At 35.2% G+C, this 20,313-nt stretch overlaps 1 protein-coding gene across 2 annotated transcripts in view; it reads left to right on the top strand.

The window, feature by feature from the left end:
- The first annotated feature begins 3,529 nt into the window (after positions 1 to 3,529).
- LOC131519913 (solute carrier organic anion transporter family member 1B3-like) overlaps positions 3,530 to 20,313 on the top strand; it is a 73,295-nt gene continuing 56,511 nt past the window's right edge. The window contains exons 1-3 of one of the 2 annotated variants that reach the window (XM_058743498.1): positions 3,530 to 3,654; positions 4,421 to 4,495; positions 8,529 to 8,659. In XM_058743498.1, the coding sequence (XP_058599481.1) occupies positions 8,573 to 8,659 (87 nt within the window). In that variant the 5' untranslated portion in view covers positions 3,530 to 3,654; positions 4,421 to 4,495; positions 8,529 to 8,572. Of the gene's footprint in view, positions 3,655 to 4,420; positions 4,496 to 8,528; positions 8,660 to 9,883; positions 9,953 to 20,313 lie in introns of those variants that run through there. The other variant, XM_058743499.1, reaches the window with a different exon arrangement.

The following is a 20,313-nucleotide window of genomic DNA, read 5'->3' as shown; positions in this document are numbered from 1 at the left end:
AGTGGTTTATAGATCCTGATTAGTGAAAGTGTTTTTGCATCTGAGGTGTAACGCAGTATATGCTGGAAAGATTGACAGTGGTAAACCAATCCTTGGAAAGATATTACGGGGGAAGTTCCAGTTTTTTGTGTAACAAGGTCTAGGATATATCCATTGGAGTAGATAGAAAAGCAAGATCATTGGAGAAGGAAAGGTTAAAAACCAAGAAGCCAGAAAATTAAAAGGATTATCTCCATGATCATTGAAATCACCAATAATTATGATAACAGTAACATTCTGAGAGATTGACTTTGAACCAGGAGCTTAAACTGTCACAGAATAAGTGGAAGTGACTGAAGGATTAGTAGATGATTCCAACAAGAAGAAGAATAAGTGATAGTGTCTTTTGATATGAAATTGAAAACTATGCCTTCTGAGAGAAGAGGGAATGAACACAGAAGGGAAGTAGCAAAGTAGAGCAAACTGAAAACCAGCCCATCTGGTATGGAGCAATATGGAGAATAGTGCAGCTCCCACTGATTACAGCAGCTGGAGAGGCAGTCTTCAGGAAAGCGCCAGGTTTAAGTTAGAGCAAGAGATGAACAACAGCAAGAAATTCAGAGAAGAGACTGAAGGTAAAGGGAATTCTATGTTTGATTAACCGTGAGTTCCAAAAGACTCAAGAAAAGGGTCTTAGACTTGGCAGAGCCATATGGGGATTAGAGAGGAGGTGATGAGACTGATCAGGAAATACCTTCCTTCTTATGGTGGTACCTATAATAACAAAGGTGATGGTCAAGTAAGAGTAATCATAATGACACAAGGGCTTTAGCATCAGTACATACAGAAATGTTGGGTTCTTTCCAGGAGTATACAACTCCTGGAGCTGCCTCATAACCATTGCCAAGGGAAGTGGGGTAGACAGGTGGCAACATGTTTGCTTTGAGCTTGAAGCCTTTCTCTCAAAGCATGCCTGAGAACTCGGGCAATAAAAATTGCCAGAAGAAACTGCTAGGCACATGTCTTAGAGATGTTATTTTTACTAATTTTATGTGAATTAATTGCTGTAAATATTTATAATACACAAACATCATATAATGAATCCTATTAGAAAGTAGATATTGAACTATAATGTCAAGTACTGTGTAAAGCACTTTATACACATTATTTAATCCTTACTCCAAGTATTGTATTTTACAGATAAGGATATTGATGCTTAGAAATCTTAAATAACCTTAAGCGCATACTGCTAGCAAGTAGCAGAGACAAATTGGCATTGAAGTTTATCAGATTTCAAGGACTATGATATGCCATCAGAACTGTAATGATAATCTCTGAAACAAATATCACTAGAATATTTTTATAAAATTATACAATTCTCCTGACCCATGGATGTTAGCATTATATGGATCTTAAAGGAACTATTGTAACATCTTTCCTCTGACCACCTTGCTTCTCCACAAGTTGCACAAGCACGGTCTAATTAGTAATTAAACAGTCATACGGAAGGAAGAGCATGGAAGACGCTCTTTGACCTATGAAAACACTCCAGGATTTCACCAGAAGGCTTTAGTTTAGGGATTAGGACGGTTCTTAATTTGTACTATTTTACCTTCATTCCACCTTGGTAGAATGAAAATTTGAAGAGAGAATCACTACCGTAGAAGCCCCTAAACTTATTTCCACTCTGAATAATAGCGAAGTCCATAATGTCCTGAAAGTATTCTCTAGGTCTGCTCTAGTGGTTCTCAAAATCTAGAGATAAGTAAATATTAAATGAAGTGCTTATTTAAAAAAAAAAAAAAAACTTTTGTAAATGGAATCAAAATTTCCTGTGGGGAGATTGTTGGGTGGAGGGGTGGGCCTGGACTACTATAGATTCTGACTCAGCAGAAGGCTATCTGGAAAACCAGATCTTAATTTTCTTTGTCCCAGTTCTATATTTCTCAGTTCCCCTTACTTGGAAAATTGGAGGTCTCCCAACTCTTTTATCCCTCCACAATCTCTGGTTCCTCCTGTGATTCCAATGCTTCTAAAAATAAACATGGACAGAGCTGATGTATCAAATAACTGAGATACAGAATTTAAATAGATATTGCTGCAGCTGTTCCAGTAATTGTCTTATAGAAGTGATTAAGGGGTAATGTTTTCATATATGCAGTCTCACATTGCTATATATGCATGTGTGTGTGTGCACGTATACATACAAGCATATATATACATATATATGTATATATACACATATATATACACATATATACATATATACACATATATATATGGTGTTCTCTAAGTAATAGCTATATATATATATATATGTGTGTGTGTGTGTGTATGTATGCAGTATTCATTGACACTGTATTAGAACTGTACCAAAGTATCAAGCAAAAGAGCATGTTTTATCTTAAATGCTGAAGGAACCAGTAGACACATTTAAAAAACTGCCTTGAATTCTTTTCTAGTTCTAAATATCTTAGATAATCTATGTTTGTATTTTTAAAGAAAAAATATTATGCAACCAACTCAAGCAAATATAAGTTATTCTCAGAAATGAAGTTTAATAATTAAACTTTTACATAAAAATAATTTATAAATTCTGAGAAATTAATGTAATGTAGTGTAAAACCTGACATTTTTTTTCCTTTTCTGTAACACAAGTGCCTAGGTTAAGCTCTGATTGCCAAAGCATCCATTTCAAAGAGGCAGACACGTCAAAGAGGGCTATCTCAAATAAACAGCTGCCAGCCACAGAACAGATAAAGAGCCATCCCCCATCCTCCACCTTTGAGGCATCTTTGTTTTAGAGATCTTGGTTGATTTCAAAAACTGACCATTTGGGGTCACTTTTCTTTTACTTTTCCTGAGCTTTACATTTTCACTCTTATGTTTTAAATTCACCAATAAGAGTGATTTGGTAAAACCCTAGGCCTCAACCTTCACCCCCAATAAAAGCAGAACCCCAGGCATTGCACTCTCTCTCTCTACCTATGACCTTGCTGTTTCCCCCACGTGTGCTGTGTAAATCCCAGATCCTATAAGAAATAAACCTGTAGTTTTTCAAAGTTCCCTGATGCTTATTGCTGAGGAGCATCTTGAATAAAAGCAGAACCCCAGGCATTGCACTCTCTCTCTCTACCTATGACCTTGCTGTTTGCCCCCACGTGTGCTGTGTAAATCCCAGATCCTATAAGAAATAAACCTGTAGTTTTTCAAAGTTCCCTGATGCTTATTGCTGAGGAGCATCTTGAATAAAAGCAGAACCCCAGGCTTTGCGCTCTCTCCCTCTACCTATGACCTTGTTGTTTGCCCCCATGTGTGTTGTGTAAATCCCCAGTCCTATAAGAAATAAACCTGTATTTTTCCAAAGTTCCCTGATGGTTTATTGCTGAGAGGCATCTTGAAATCATAATAAAAACCACCCGAATGGGTCCAACCACAACATTGGTAATTAATAGACTGAGATCACAAAATATATAACTTTTAAAATGTAGAAGTCTGGAGCAGGCTCTTAGAATAATTAATTTTCTTCTGTTTACTTAGGACAATGACCTAATAATATGGTTAATCATCACTGAACTGATAAAAAAAAAAAAAGCCAACTCACTATTTAAAGAGAGATTTTAACAACAGATAAAGGGATGGACTCCTTGCTACTGGTGTAGGATCTAAGTCCAGGTAAGAACCTTTGAGAACCTCTAATTTCAGTGTTTCTTCTATGTGAGAAACTGCCACAGATTTCAAGGGAAAAAAATGTTTTGATGAACATGATAAATATTACATGTTTTATGCTTTGTCTTCAGCACACTTATATTTAAGCCTATAAAATTTATTAAATATGACTTCTGGAGATAGATGAGCCTCAGGTTTCTATGCTCTGAAAGTTAAAATGTAGAAAATAAGACATTCATAATTTAAAAATAAATTTTGAAACCCTGTTACCATTACTTTCTAGATAAGTGAAACTTCAAGTTAAAAAAAATGGATCTCTGTTTACCTTCTCAAAATATACTACAAGGCATTTATTTTCACTGACTATATGGAATAATTAGATGTATTCCCTACTTTTTTTTATCCCATATTAACTGGATAATATAGGGTGGAGAGTTAGTTGGCAAACATAAAAAAAATGGGACATGTCTCAAAGTCACTTACCCACCTCTACGTTCCTGTTTCAACTCATTTGACTCAAGGTGAGGACAAAGAAAGAAGTTTTCTAGATAATTTTGTCTCTGATCAAATGAGAAAAAAATTTTTCCCAGCATGGTTCCTGGCATAAACTAAGAATTCAATAAATATTAGTTCCCTTCTCCAATTCAGGAAGGTGGCTACTCTTAATAGACCATTGTGACTGCAAAAGTGAGGTAGAAAATGAAGAAAATCCTTCATAAAAGGTCTAAAAAGTTAAATTTGTTTTCTCTTTTTTTCCTCCTCGGTTCCATAGGTACACAGTAGAGACTGGGTCACCTGGCTTGCACTGTTTTTTTATGATCTCTCTAACAGTAAAAGCTTGACGCAGGTAAGGAGAGGCTAGTGAGATTCTGCCCTACACTCCAGCCCAATCAAACGAGGCAGAACTGGGCTGTTCTGTTGAAGAAAGAATGGCAGTGCTGTGTCTGAATGCCTGTGGTTCTGTCTTAGAAACATATTGTGTCTCCAAAGTGTATTTAAATGTCAGTTGTTTGGGGCCCTGAGGGGAAAAAAAAGCGTCCAGAGAAAAGTAAGTTAAATTCTCCAATCAGGTTTAAAATGCCATGGTGAAGTAAAAAGTGTGGTGGTAAGAGTCAAACCTAAATTGATACTCCAACTCCGTTATTACTTTGAGGTTACCTATTACAATTCAGTCTTTCTCAGACATGAGGGGGGGAAGTCCTACATTTCCCACTCTTTTGCTATTTTTTCTTGGTATCTAGGAGAGAGGTATGGAATTGTAATCTATCTGAGAAAGTTGTAGAAATAACAGGGAAAAGTAATGACTGTGTTACAAGTTATAAGCAGCAGTGTGAGAAAGGTTTTTTTCAATTGGGAGTAACTGGGAAAATGTCTAACAAGAGTGATTTGGGGCAGAATTACAATGAAAAGATGAGGAAGAACATTACAGGTTAAGAAGAAACATAGGGCAGAGCGTTCTAGGGACACTTGGTTCCAAATGGCTGTAGGTGCTAATGGATGTGTTGGGAAATGAGACTAAAAACAAGGGCTGGGTTTAGTTTGTAAAGAATCTCAAATAGGAAGTGTGAATTTTATTCTGTATGATACAGGGGACCTCTGAAAGACTCTGAAGACAGATATGATAGAAATAAAATAAGAAATAATAATTTAATCAAACGCAATAAACAGGGCTAGACTGGTGAGATAATGACCTTAAAGAATACTTGTTCACAGGGCTCCTGGGTGACTCAGTTGGTTAAGTGTCTCAGGATCATTGGGGAGCCTGCTTGAGATTCTCTCTGCCTCTCTTCCCCTCCCCTGCTCACTTGCTCTCTCTAAAAAAAAAATTAAAGAAAAAGAAAAAAGAAAAAGAATACTTGTTCAGTAGCCAAAAAACAAAGCACAACAAACAGAACTAAAGCTATAGGGTGTATATACACCTCATAAATCATTCAAAGAGATTTTCAGTAATAGATTTAAGTGGAAAAAATGACTTCCTAACCATTTAAATTCTGGGGAAAGATACAGAAAAAGGTATTCATGAAAAATATAACAGGAAATTTATCAAAGGGCTGGTTATGATTTTGGGGTCCCTAACTACTGATTTCTTCCTCATTCTTCTCCACTTAGTAACTGAAAAGGTATAGGCATGTTTGGAGCACATGCAAAAAAAGTGGAATAACTAGGATTTACTTAGATGTACATAGACGTGGGTTTTTGCATTGATGCATATGTTTACATACACATGATAACATCTTCAGATATTTATCACTTCTACAGTTATACATTATCTATTAAATTGGCATTATATATATTCATTGTCTTTATAATATAAGGACTCAATAAATCCTGATTGAATAAATTAATAAAATACATAGTTGATCCTCATTATTCATGGATTCAGTATTTGTGAACTTGCCTTCTCACTAAAATTTATTTGTAACCCCAAAATCAATACTAATGTTCTTTATGGTCATTCATAAACTTGTCCAGAGTGGCAAAAAATCTGAGTTGTCCAAAACACATGGTCCCAGCTGAGGTCAGACAAATGTGGCTCTGCCTTCTTTTTTTAGCTCTCATGTTCTAAATAAGTGTTCTTTTCACAGTTTATTTAGAGCCATAATTTTTCACTTTTGTGAATTTTTTTGATGATTTTGCTGTTTAAACAGCTCCCAAGTATAGTGCTGAAGTGTGGGCCAGTGTTCCTAAATGCAAGAAGGACGTGATGCACATGATGGAAAGAATATATGAGTTACATAGGCATCCCTCAGGCATGAGCAAGACAGTGCTATTGGCCACAAACTTAAAATTAATGGATCAACAATATACATTAAATAAGATATCTTTAAACAGAAGCACACATGAAACAGGGTTATAAATTGATTGGTTGATGAAAATGATGTGGCCAGAGATACACGGACATCTAACCCTCTATTAGGAACAATGTTCAGGTCTTGCTGTTTGCATCAACTTTATAGAACACAAGTACTGCAAATAATAAGAATCAACTGCACATATGACATATTTTAAATATATTGTATAATTATAGCCCTATTAATTATCATATATCTATGCTTATGTGTGTTTCTATATATAAATATCTTAGATACATAAGTATGTATTATGCAGATATGTATAAACAAGAATACATTTTCTAAACCTCAGCAAAGAACTCACTGTTCCATATAAAAGAGCAAATCTAAGGAACAAGTTGACTCATTTTACTAGTCTTTAAAGTAGAGGCTTAATAAAATAAGTCAATCAGAGAAAGATACATACCATATGATTTTACTTATATGGAGAATTTAAGAAACAAAGCAAATGAGCAAAGAGAGAGAGAGAGAGAAACCCAGAAACAGATTTTTTACCAATAGAGAACAAACTGATGGTTACCAGAGGGGAGATGGGTGGGGGGAAATGGGTTAAATAGGTGATGGGGATTAAGAAGTATACTTATGATGAGCAGTGGGTGTTGTATGGAATTATTAAATCACAATGTATTACACCTGAAACTAATTATTACACTGTGCTGACTGGAATTTAAATAAAAACTCAAAAAATTAAAATAGAGGCGTAACAATTTACAAAATTATAATTTATCTTGCATTTCGACCTCAAAACTCATAAGAATTTATCTTACACATAAATAAAATGACATATTAAAAAATTTTTCTAGGGGCGCCTGGGTGGCTCAGTCAGTTGAGCGTCCGACTTCAGCTCAGGTCATGATCTCGCTGCTGTGAGTTCGAGCCCCACGTGGGGCTCTGTGCTGACAGCTCAGAGCCTGGAGCCTGTTTCAGATTCTGTGTGTGTGTGTGTCTCTCTCTGACCCTCCCCCGTTCATGCTCTATCTCTCGCTGTCTCACAAATTAATCGTTAAAAAATTTTTTTAAAAAATTTCTAGTATGAAATATTTAGACACTAAATGTTTATCAACATGTAACTAGATATATTATGGACAATAGGATAACTACAACCATAAAGAAACTGAAAAAAGTCATTTATTAATATAAAGTAGCATAAAAAGGTAGAGAGCAGTGTTAATGGTATGCCACCATTTGTGTTAAAAAAGGAAGCTATTATGTATTTAATTAAAAATGCATATCACATTTCTGGATAATATTCACTGAGAACTGGTTAAATTAGTCCTCAGAATAAGAGACTGGATGTTGGGTAGACAAGGGCTACAGAAAGATTCTTTAATATACGTCTTTTTGATGTTTTGTACTTTCAAATACATATATTTTACATACATGCAACTGCATACATTTTACCTTCAAAAGTAAATGAACAAAATAAAAATAAAGTAGGGTTGTGATAGTGGTAAGGTCAAGCATGGCCAGAGTCTCTCTGAGAGGTACTCTTTAACAAGTCCAAACTCGACCTGCATTTCATACCTGGTTCCTGAGGTATCTCTTCCATGAAACCTTCATAGGTCACTCTAATTCCAATTCCTTACATTATTTTTCTGTCTACCCATTTTGACTGTCTACTATGTACAAGGCACGGTTTGACCCTTTGTAAAACTATAAAGATGAATTAAATATATATTTGCCTACCTAAATTTTATGATGGAGATATGTGAAACATTTAAATTTTTCTTTCAGTACTTTAAATTTTTGATCTCATCTAGTGTATGATCTATACTATTCATTTGTTGTTTCAAATTATTTTCAGAAATTTATCTTCCCAATCAAATTATAATCCCTGGAAATTAGGACTCTGTGTGGGCATGTGTTTCCCCCTTCCTTTGGTGTCTAGCATTTGCCTACTGCTCTGGACATTGAAGACCCTGAATGAGTATTAGTGGGTTTATCTATTGATTAATGTCAGCCTTACAGCATATTTCTGAATTATATATTGTCGAAGTGAAATAAGTTATCCTTTTTCTCCCTGAATAGGTGGTCGTTTCAAACCAAGCATCAACCACAATTGAAAACACTCAATGATGGACCCAAATCAACTTTTGAAAAAGACAGCAGAGACAACACCTTCAGAGAAAAGGGAAACTAGATGCTGCAATGGATTCAAGGTAGAAAGAATTTCATGTTTCCAAATTAAAACAAGTGAAGGGGGAATTAAAAAAAAAACACAGCCAGTTTTTAAAAAGAATATTTCGGGGCGCCTGGGTGGCGCAGTCGGTTAAGCGTCCGACTTCAGCCAGGTCACGATCTCGCGGTCCGTGAGTTCGAGCCCCGCGTCAGGCTCTGGGCTGATGGCTCGGAGCCTGGAGCCTGTTTCCGATTCTGTGTCTCCCTCTCTCTCTGCCCCTCCCCCGTTCATGCTCTGTCTCTCTCTGTCCCAAAAATAAATAAAAAAACATTAAAAAAAAAAAATTAAAAAGAATATTTCATTTCAAATTAGCATTTTTAATGAAAGCATACACTAAAATATTACTAGAATGATCTATATCATGATTTAAATGAGTCTTTAAATCTGAAAAAAGGAATTTCTTAGTGATACTACCACTGGCTAAGAGTTTGTTAATGTTAAAAATTTAGAAGTCTTTTGATTTAGAAATCTTCTCTTTGGTACTTGATGGACCAAAAGATATTTATAGATGTCATTTAAGTCACTATATAATGAATAATATATAAATATATTCTTAGAATTGACTTATAAGCAATGGATTATTTATTCTTGTGAATCACTTTGTGGTCTTGACCTATTAATTTTTTTTTCTTTTAGAGAAAGGCATTTTTCATTCTAATAATTTAAATAACAGAGTATGGTGGAAAAGAGATTTGTAGTAATAATCGAAAGACGTCCAAACACCTAGTTACTAACTACTAACTTAGGACAGCCATTTAATTTTTTCACATGCAAGTTAGTGAAAATAATAATCTTGTGTTTTGATTTTGTCTTAAAACTATGAGACATTAAACAGTAGACTGTATTGGGATTTTCATAGAATAAAGTACTCCCTGAGCACAGTGTTGAAGAAACAAAGATTGAGGAAAATTGAGAAGTTTCCCTAAATTCATCTAGCTTTTAAATCAAAAACCTTTAAACCCACGTCAAAGCCTTTAAACTCCTGTAGAGAAGTTTTGAATAAATAAAAAATAATAATAATAATCATGGCTGCCTTTTATCAATATTTTGAATTTTTTTTGTTTTTTGTTTTTTTGGGTTTTTTTTACTCACAGATGTAGTCTTAATTGCTGAATAAGGACTACAGAAGTCAGGCTCAATTGCAATAATGTTATGTAAGGCCCCTTTTAACTTTGTCCAGAGAACATGTTTTGTTTGTTTTCAGATATTACTGATAAAGTCTGTTCTGATGAAATATTTGAACAGCAGTCACAGGTAAAAGGTAGTGGTAAATGTAAGTCTAAGGGTAATATGGTGTGCTGGGCTGTTTCTGCTTCTTTTTATTTATTTTTATTTTTATTTTTTATATGAAATTTATTGTCAAATTGGTTTCCATACACCACCAGTGCTCATCCCAACAGGTGCCCTCCTCAATACCCATCACCCACCCTACTCTCCCTCCCACCCCCCATCAACCCTCAGTTTGTTCTCAGTATTTAAGAGTCTCTTATGGTTTGGCTCCCCTTCTCTAACCTTTTTTTGTTTGTTTTTCCCCTCCCCGATGATCTTCTGTTAAGTTTCTCAGTATCCACATAAGAGTGAAGACATATGGTATCTGTCTTTCTTTGTATGTCTTATTTCACTGAGCATAACACTCTCCAGTTCTATCCACATTGCTACAAAAGGCCATATTTCATTCTTTCTCATTGCCACATAGTACTCCATTGTGTATATAACCACAATTTCTTTATCCATTCATCAGTTGATGGACATTTAGTCTCTTTCTGTAATTTGGCTATTGTTGAAAGTGCTGCCATAAACATTGGGGTACAAGTGCCCCTATGCATCAGCACTCCTGTATCCCTTGGGTAAATTCCTAGCAGTGCTACTGCTGGGTCATAGGGTAGTTCTATTTTTAATTTTTTGAGGAAGCTCCACACTGTTTTCCAGGGCGGCTGCACCAGTTTGCATTCCCACAAACAGCGCAAGAGAGTTCCCATTTCTCCACATCCTCTCCACCATCTATAGTCTCCTGATTTGTTCATTTTAGCCACTCTGACTGGTGTGAGGTGGTATCTGAGTGTGGTTTTGATTTGTATTTCCCTGATAAGAAGCTGTGTTGAGCATCTTTTCATGTGCCTGTTGGCCATCTGGATGTCTTCTTTAGAGAAGTGTCTATTCATGTTTTCTGCCCATTTCTTCACTAGATTGTTTGTTTTTTGGGTGTGGAGTTTGGTGAGCTCTTTATAGATTTTGGATACTAGCCCTTTGTCCGATATGTCATTTGCAAAATCTTTTCCCATTCCGTTGGTTGCCTTTTAGTTTTGTTGATTATTTCCTTTGCAGTGCAGAAGCTTTTTATCTTGATGAGGTCCCAATAGTTCATTTTTGCTTTTAATTCCCTTGCCTTTGGGAATGTGTCAAGTAAGAAATTGCTACGGCTGAGGTCAGAGAGGTTTTTTCCTGCTTTCTCCTCTAGGGTTTTGATGGTTTCCTGTCTCACATTCAGGTCTTTTATCCATTTTGAGTTTATTTTTGTGAATGGTGTAAGAAAGTGGTCTAGTTTCATTCTTCTGCATGTTGCTGTCCAGTTCTCCCAGCACCATTTGTTAAAGTATGTTGAAAACTATAGAAAGCTTATGAAGGAAATTGAAGAAGATATAAAGAAATGGAAAAACATTCTATGCTCATGGATTGGAAGAATAAATATTGTTAAAATGTCAATACTACCCAAAGCTATCTATACATGCAATGCAATCCCAATCAAAATTGCACCAGCATTCTCTCGAAGCTAGAACAAGCAATCCTAAAATTTGTATGGAACCACAAAAGACCCCAAATAGCCAAAGTAATTTTGAAGAAGAAGACCAAAGCAGGAGACATCACAATCCCAGGCTTTAGCCTCTTCTACAAAGCTGTAATCATCAAGAGAGCATGGTAATGGCACAAAAACAGACACATAGACCAATGGAATAGAATAGAGACTTCAGAATTAGACCCAGAAAAGTATGGCCAACTAATCTTTGACAAAGCAGGAAAGGATATCCAATGGAAAAAAAAAATCTCTCTGCTTCTTTTTAACATTAAGGGTTACAGTAATTTCATTTGCATATGCATAGTAAAGTGACAACAATCTGGCTGAAACAATTAAAATTGCTAGAACAGTCCCTTGCAGCATATTTGGAGAGGAGCTAGAAGTTAGAAAGTTTGTGTGTATAATGTATATTAATTGCAGCCTAGTAATCTAGACCAGAGATAACAATTGAAGTTAACATTTATTGAGCACATATTATATGCCAGACACTGTTCTAGTGTCTTTTAGTAGGTTTATTCCTTACCAAAATTCCATCAGCCAGATGCTATTATCTCTCTTTTACAGATGAAAAAACTTAGATACAGAGAGGGCAAATGAATACTTCTCAGTCCCAAAGCTGGTAAGTGGTGGAGCCACTGTCTGAACTTAGGCAGTCTGATTCCAAATCCCATGCTCCCAATTCTATTCCACATTTCTGAAGTAACTATAGCTTTCCATAATATTAGACCCCTTACGATGTTCTGGTAGGTAGGGATTTATAAGTAGGCTATTTAATCATCTTCCTCATTTTACATTTTCAAATATTCACCTTCAGACCAACTATTTTCAGTATCAGGCAACCATAGGATTCTTACACTTGTTTATGTGCATGGGCACACACATTTACACATGTTATTATTGGCATGTATATACAAACTCAGAGATGTATAAAAGTGCAAATAGATAATAGGTTTTTAAAAATAAAAACAACATAATTTGATTCTTTCATCCCCCTTTTCCTCAATTTTTGGACTAAACCAACCACATCATGTATATTTTCATCATATATGTATGTATGTATATATATATATATATATATATATATATATATATATATATATATTCTTCATCTTTACACTTGATATTTCTGTGTTTCAGATTTCTTATACTTTTATGTTACAATAAAATTTCAAGACAAGAAAATAGTAATGTATCATCATCAAAACCCATATATAATAGGACAAAAGTAAAGGTCCCCCCTCTTTGCCTTCATTCCTACTCACCCTCCAAAAATAACCAGAATAACCATCCCTTATGTAATCATCAGTGGTATTCATATCCTGTGTTTCCTCTGACTCACTTTTCACATTAGCCTTTACCCTTATTAGCCTTTTTGCTATTTATCAAAAATGCTGAGCAAACTTCTGACTTGGAGAAGTTTGCACTTGTTTTCCCATCTGAATGTTCTATTTTCAGATACCTTGCTCCTTCATTTTATTCACATTTCTATTTAAACATTACCTCATCCTTGGCCACCCTGTATAAAATACCCTTAGTTATTCATGACACTTTGATAAGATTTTTTTCAAAGCATTATCACCACCTGACACTGATACACAAATACACATATGTATATGTGTGTGTGCATACATATGTCCTTAATGGCTCAAAAAATAAATGTGTTAGAGTTCTCTCATAATCTTAAAGTCCTGACGTTCAGAAGTCTGAAATGAGTCACAATGTACTAAAATCAAGGTGTTAGCAGGGCTGTGTTCCTTTCTGGAGTCTCTAGGGGGAAAAGCCATTTCCTTGCCTTTTCCAGCTTCTAGAGGTTGCCCAAAGTTTGTGGCTAGGCTCTCTTTCATATGGAAAGCTCATGGTCAGTCAAGTAATTCTCACACTGCATCACATGAACACTGACTGTTAGGCCTCCCTCTTCCACATTTAAAAGACCCTTGTGATCCCATTGGGTTAACCAGGATAATTTAGGTTAATCTCTTTAAGGTCATCTGATTAACAAGTTTAATTACATTTGCAACCTTAATACCATGTTACATAATATATTCATAGATAGGCAGAATAACAGCCCTCAAAGAAAGATGTCTAGGTCCTAATCTCCAAAACTTGTGAAAAAAAATATATAGTTTGTATATGTACTTATTTATTTATATTTATGTGTGTGTGTGTGTGTGTGTGTATGCACTGTTTGTATATTATATATGTTTAATATACTTATATATTTAATATATTTATATATTTAGCTTTGGTACATTGTATGTTTCTAGTAATTTATTCATATCCTTTAAGTTACCCAGTTTGTTGGTGTATACCTTTTCATATTAGTTTCTAATGATCCTTTTTATTTCTATGGCATCAATTATAATGTATTTTTTTATCATTTCTGATTTTATTTATTTATTTATTTTTATTTTTATTTTTTTCTTAATGTAAGTGTTTGTCAATTTTTTACTCTTTTAAAATAACCAACTTACCGATTTTTCCTATGGTTTTCTTATGTTATTTATTATTTCTGTTCTACCTTTTGTTATTTCCATCCTTCTGCTAACTTTGGTCTTAGTTTGTTCTTTTTCTAGCTCATTGACATGTGAAGTTAGATGGTTTATTTGAGGTCTTTCCTCCTTCTTTTAACTTGGGTGCTTATCACTATGAACGTCTCTCAATACTACTTTTGCTGCATTCCATAATTTTTGGTACATTGTGTTTTCATTTTTGTTTGTTTTGAGGTATTTTCAATTTTTTGTTTGAATTTTTCTTTGACCCATTTTTATTTGAGAACGTGTTGTTTAATTTCACATATTTGTGAATTTTCCAATTTCCTTTCTGCTGTCGATTTCTAGCTTTATTCTATTGGTGGGGGGAAAAGATACTCTATATGTTTTCAATCTTTAATTTGTTAAGGATTTTTATGACCTAACATGTGATATATCTTGGAAAAAGATATGTGTACACTTAACACAAATGTATATTTTGTTGTTGTTAGGTAGAATGTCCTATATATGTTGTTCAGGTTCATTTGGTTTATAGTATCATTCAAGTTCTCTATTTCTTTACTGATCTTCTATCCAGATGTTCTATCCATTATCTAAAATGAGGTATTAAAGTCTCCTACTATTACTGTATTGCCATATATTTTCCTGCTGTATTGTACATATTTCTGTTCTGTTTTGTCAATGTTTGCTTTAAATACTTAGGCATTCTGATGTTGGAGATATATATATATATATATATATATATATATATATATATATATGTGTGTGTATTATATATAATAATATATATATATAAATACATATATATACATATACATATATATAAATACATAAATACATATATATATATATATATATATATATAATATATCTTCCTGGTCATTTGACACCTTTATCATTATATAATGTCTTTTTGTGCTTCTTGTGACATTTTTATTTAAATTCTATTTTGCCTGACATCAGTGCAACCATTCCTGTTCTCCTTTGGTTACCAATTGTGTGAAATCGCTTCTTCCATCACTTCACTTTCAGCCTATATGTGTCCTTAAATCTAAAGTGAGTTTCTTGTAAACAGGGCAGAGTGGAGTCTTGTTTCTCTTTTTTATACATTCAGCCACTTTATGTCTTTTGTTTGGGGAGTTTAATCCATTTACATTTAAAGTAATTATTGATAGAAATGATTTACTATTGCTAAAGTATTGTTTTCTGTTAGTCTTATACAAGTATACGTCAGAGATATTTAGGCTTTGGTTCCAGACCACCCCAATAAAGCAACAATCACAGTAAAGGGAGCCAAGTGATTTTTTTGGTTTCTTAGTGCACACAAGTTAGGTTTACACTACAATGTAGTTTAAGTGTGCAATAGCGTTATGTCAAAAAAACACAACAATAATGTACATACCTTAACTAAAAAAATACTTTATTGCTAAAAAATGTTAACTAGAAATTTATAATCTTTTTGCTGGTGGAGGGTCTTGCCCCAAAGTTCATGGCTGTTGAAAGATCAGGGTGGTAGTTACTAAAGGTTGGGACAGCTATAGCAATTCCTTTTTTAAAAATGCTCATTTATTTATTTTGGGAGAGAGAGAAAGTGACTGAGAGAGAATGAGCAGGGGGAGGGGCAGGGAAAGAGGGGTGGTGGGGAGAGAGAATCCCAACCAGGCTCTGTGCTGACAGCCCCAGTAGGGTTCGAACTCACGAACTGTGGGATCATGACCTGAGCTGAAATCAAGAGTCAGATGCTTAACTGAGTGAGCCACCCAGGTGCCCCATGCTGTGGCAACTTCTTAAAATAAGACACAGCAAAGTTTGCTACATTGATTGACTCTTCCTTTTGCAATTTCTCTGCAGCATGAAATGTTGTTTGATAGCATTTCACCCACAGTAGAACTTATTTCAGAATTGGAGTTAATCCTCTCAAACCCTATTCCTGCTTTATCAGCTAAGTTGATGTAATATTCTAAATTGTTCATTGTCATTTCAACAATCTTCATAGCATCTTCACCAGGAGTAGATTCCATCTAAAGAAACTAACTGTCTTTGTTTATCCACAAGAAGCAACTCCTCTTCCATTAAAGTTTGATCAGGAGATTACAACAATTCAGTCAAACCTTCAGGCTCCACTTCCAAGTCCAGTTCTCTTGCTATTTCTACTACACCTGCAATTACTTTCTCCTGAAGTCTTTTTTTTTTTTTTTTTTTTTTTTTTGGGACAGAGAGAGACAGAGCATGAACGGGGGAGGGGCAGAGAGAGAGGGAGACATAGAATCGGAAACAGGCTCCAGGCTCCGAGCCATCAGCCCAGAGCCTGACGCGGGGCTCGAACTCACGGACCGCGAGATCGTGACCTGGCTGAAGTCGGACGCTTAACCGACTGCGCCACCCAGGCGCCCCTCTCCTGAAGTCTTAAACCCTCAAAGTCATCCAAGATGGTTGAAATCAACTTTATCTATACTCCTGTTAATATTGATATTTTGACTCCTTCCCATGAATCATGAGTATTTCTAATGGCATCAGAATGGTGAATCCTTTCCAGAGGTTTTCAATTAACTTTGCCTAGATCCATCAAAAGAATGACTATCTATAGCAGCTCTAGCCTTATGAAATGTATTTGGTAAATAGTAAGACTTGAAAGTAGAAATTACTCCTTGATCCATGGGCTGCAGAATGGATGCTGTGTTAACAGGCTTGAAACAACGTTACAATAATAATATCAAAGGTCACTGATCACAGATCACCTTATTAAATATAATAATAATGAAAAAAGTTTTAAATATTGCAAGAATTATCCAAATGTGACACAGAAACATGAAGTGATAAAATGCTGATGGAAAAATGATGCTAATAAACTTGCTTGCCACAAACCTTCCATTTGTAAAATGCACAACATCTGCAAAGCACAATGAAGTGAAAGCTCAATATAATGAGGTATGCCTATAGTTCTTTTATCTGTTTTTTTTCAGTCTTGTCTTTCCTTGTGTTTTGTTATTTTTTAAAATTGATATGCTTTGATTCCTTTCTCTCTCTCTCTTTTTTAAAAGTTCATTTGTTTTGAGAGCATGCACAAGTGGGGGAGGGTCAAAGAGAAAGGGAAAGAGGGAGAATCTTCCACACTAGCAGTGCAGAACCCAACATGGGTCTCAAACCCAAGAACCGTGAGATCGTGACCTGAGCTGAAATCGGGAGTAGGACACTTAATCGACTGAGCCACCCAGGTGCCCCTCTCTTTTTCTTTTGTGTAAATTCTATAGAAAGTGTGTGTGTGTGTGTGTGTGTGTGTGTGTGTGTGTGTGTGTGGTTAAATTGGTGTTTACATAAAATAGTTATACCATTATGTTAAACTGATAACAACTTATGTTTAATAGCACACAAAAACTCAACATTTTAACTCCCTTACCTACTTTATGCTATTGTTGTCACATTTTGCATCTATTTATATTGTGTACCTTTTAAATATTTTAGTTACAGTTATTTAAAAATATTTTTGTCTCTTAACTTCTATACTAGAATTATCAGTGAATTTATTCACCACTATTATAGTAATATGGTGTTCTGTATTTGTTAATGTACATACCTTACTGACAGTTTCATATTTTCTTATGCTATCCTGTTGCTACTTCGCATAATTTAATTTCAACTAAAAGAATTCTCTTGAGCATTTCTTGTAAGGGAGGTCTAGTCTTGATAAACTCCTTCAGTTTTTGTCTGGGAAAGTCTTTATCTCTCCTGCACTTTTGAAGGACAGTTTTGCCAGGTATAGTATTCTTAGTTGGCAGGGTTTTTTTTTTTCTTTCTGCACTTTAAACATTTTGTCCCATTCCCGCTGGCCTTCAAGGTCCTCATAAAATCTGGTATTCATCTTTTTGGGGTTCCCTTGTATGTAACAAGTTGCTTTTCTCTTGATTCTTTAAAAATTCTCTCTTTACTTTTGACTTTTGACAACTTGATTATCATGTGTCTTGGTGTGAATTTCTTTGAAATTAACTTATTTGTGTTTTTTGGCCTTCCTAAATCTGGATGTTGTGTCCTTCCCCAGTTTGGGAAGTTTTTTATTATTTCTTTGAATAAGCTTTCTGGTCTTTTTTCTCTCTCTTCTCCTTCTGAGGCTTTCATACATGTATATTGTTCTGCTTGATGGTGCCCTCTAAGTCTCTTAAGCTTTCTTTGCTCCTTTTCATTCTTTTCTATTTTTATTATTCGGACTGAATTGCTTCCAAAGACCTATCTTCAAGTTTGCTGATCCTTTCTTCTGCTTGATCTAGTCTTATACTGAATCCTTGTCATGAATATTTTAGTTTGGTTAGTGTATTCTTCAGCTTTATGATTTCTGTTTGACATTTTATTATAGTTTCTATCTCCAAGAATGTTGAAATTCTCACTTTGCTCATACATTGTTTTCTTGACCTCAGTGAGCATCTTCATGAGTCATTTGCATTCACTGTCATTAAATGATCAAACTCTATTTCATTTTGGTCAGTTTCTGGAGATTTATCTTGCTCCTTTGTTTGGAACATTTTTGCTGGATTCTTCATTTTCATTGATTCTCTGTGTTGACTGTATATTAGACAAAGCAGTCATATCTCCTAGTCTTCACATACTGGCTTCACAAAGATAAGACCCCCACTAATAAGCTCAGCCAGTTTCTGGGGTCCTCTACCAATTTTACCTTTGAGAAGCTGAGAACTGGGGATTTGTTCTTACATGCTTACACTGTGCTGAGCAGGGAAAAGGATCTATTGTGTCTACCAGTCCTTACTGCTATCTCTGTTCTCCCCCACAGTGGCTAGACTATTCTGGATCTATCAGAGCTCTAAGACTGGTAACACAGAAGCCAGTCCTCTAGAAAAAAAAACCCTTGGAAAAAAATGGAATGCTGAATGTATAAGTCAACTTTCTTCCTCCCCTGGGAGAGGCTCGGGGCTAGGGATCTCATCCTGATCATATGGTGCTATGTCAGTGCAGGGACTCTGGTGAGAGGGTATCCTAAATTTCCCAACCAGCTTCTGTGAATCTGGTTTCACATTCTCCATGTGTGCAGAAGCTGTTCAATTTATTTCTGGATTTCTCACAAAGGGAATTTTTCTGTGAAAATCTACTTCACTATCTTGCTTATGTACCCCCTTATTGATTTTTGTTTATATGTTTGGGAGCTATGAAGTACATTATTTTTTAACTGTTTCCCCTCCTCACTCCTCCTTCTCCTTCTTTTCCTCCTTCTCCTCCTCCTCCTCCTCCTCCTCCTCCTCCTCCTCATTCTTTTTTCTATTTATAGAGAGCATAAGCAAGGGAGAGGGGCAGAGAGAGAGAGAGAGAGAAAGAGGATCTTAAGCAGGTATTATGCTCAGCGTGGAGCCCAACAGGGGGCTTGATCCCATGACCTTGGGATCATGACCTGAGCTCAAACCAAGAGTCAGATGCTCAACTGACTGAGCCAGCCAGGCACCCCTTAACTGTTTTATCTTCTAAGTAGATATATACCTATATCAATATATAGAAACTGCCTCTATCACTGATAATGTTTCTTTAAGTCTACTTTGGCTAATATTATTATGGCTAAGAGAGTTTTTATTTAGTAACTGTGCCTTCTCTCTCTTTACTATGATCGGAACTTCCTCATGATTTAGAGGCATCTTTTATAAAAAGGGTACAGTTGGATATTGTTTTTAAAAAGCAAAACTAAAATATTTGTGTCCATTTGCATGTATTGTATGTGTTGATATATTTGGAATGTTTATATTAGCTTATTATACCAATTTATCCTAATTTATATGCTCCTTTTAATGTTTTCTTATACTTTTTAATTGATATATTATCTTTTTCCATAACAATGCAAACCCAAAGGCATGTTCCCTATCCTTTGATGTGTCTCCTTATCCTCTATCATACTGATACTCTTTGGGTCTTAAATCTAAAATTTTAATTTTTAGATATCATAACTATTTTTCCTCCTTTCCTATTTTTGGTCTTATTTTTCTAAATACAATAACAAAATTTACCATGTAAATTTATCCACCTTATTTTACAAATTCATGCATCATCTCCTGGTTCTGGTTCTCCTTTTATTTAAGGAAATCTTCCCCAATTTTTTTCTTTTTTCTTTTTTATAATGTTTATTTATTTTTGAAAGAGAGACAGAGTGAATGGGGGAGGGAGAGAGAGAGAGAGGCAAAGAATCTGAAGCAGGCTTCAAGCTCTGAGCTGTCAGCACAGAACCTGATGTGGGGCTCAAACTCATGAACTCTGAGATCATGACCTGAGTTGAAGTTGATGCTTAACTAACCAAGCCACCCAGGCACCTCTTTCCATACTGTTTCCAATGTGGGTCTGTATGTGCCAAATGTTTTGAAAACT

The sequence above is a fragment of the Neofelis nebulosa genome, chromosome 8 (assembly GCF_028018385.1).
Source record: "Neofelis nebulosa isolate mNeoNeb1 chromosome 8, mNeoNeb1.pri, whole genome shotgun sequence".
In the NCBI taxonomy this organism is placed as follows: domain Eukaryota; kingdom Metazoa; phylum Chordata; class Mammalia; order Carnivora; family Felidae; genus Neofelis; species Neofelis nebulosa.
The sequence above is the reverse complement of the archived record's forward strand: the minus strand, read 5'-3'. Positions and strand labels throughout refer to the sequence as shown.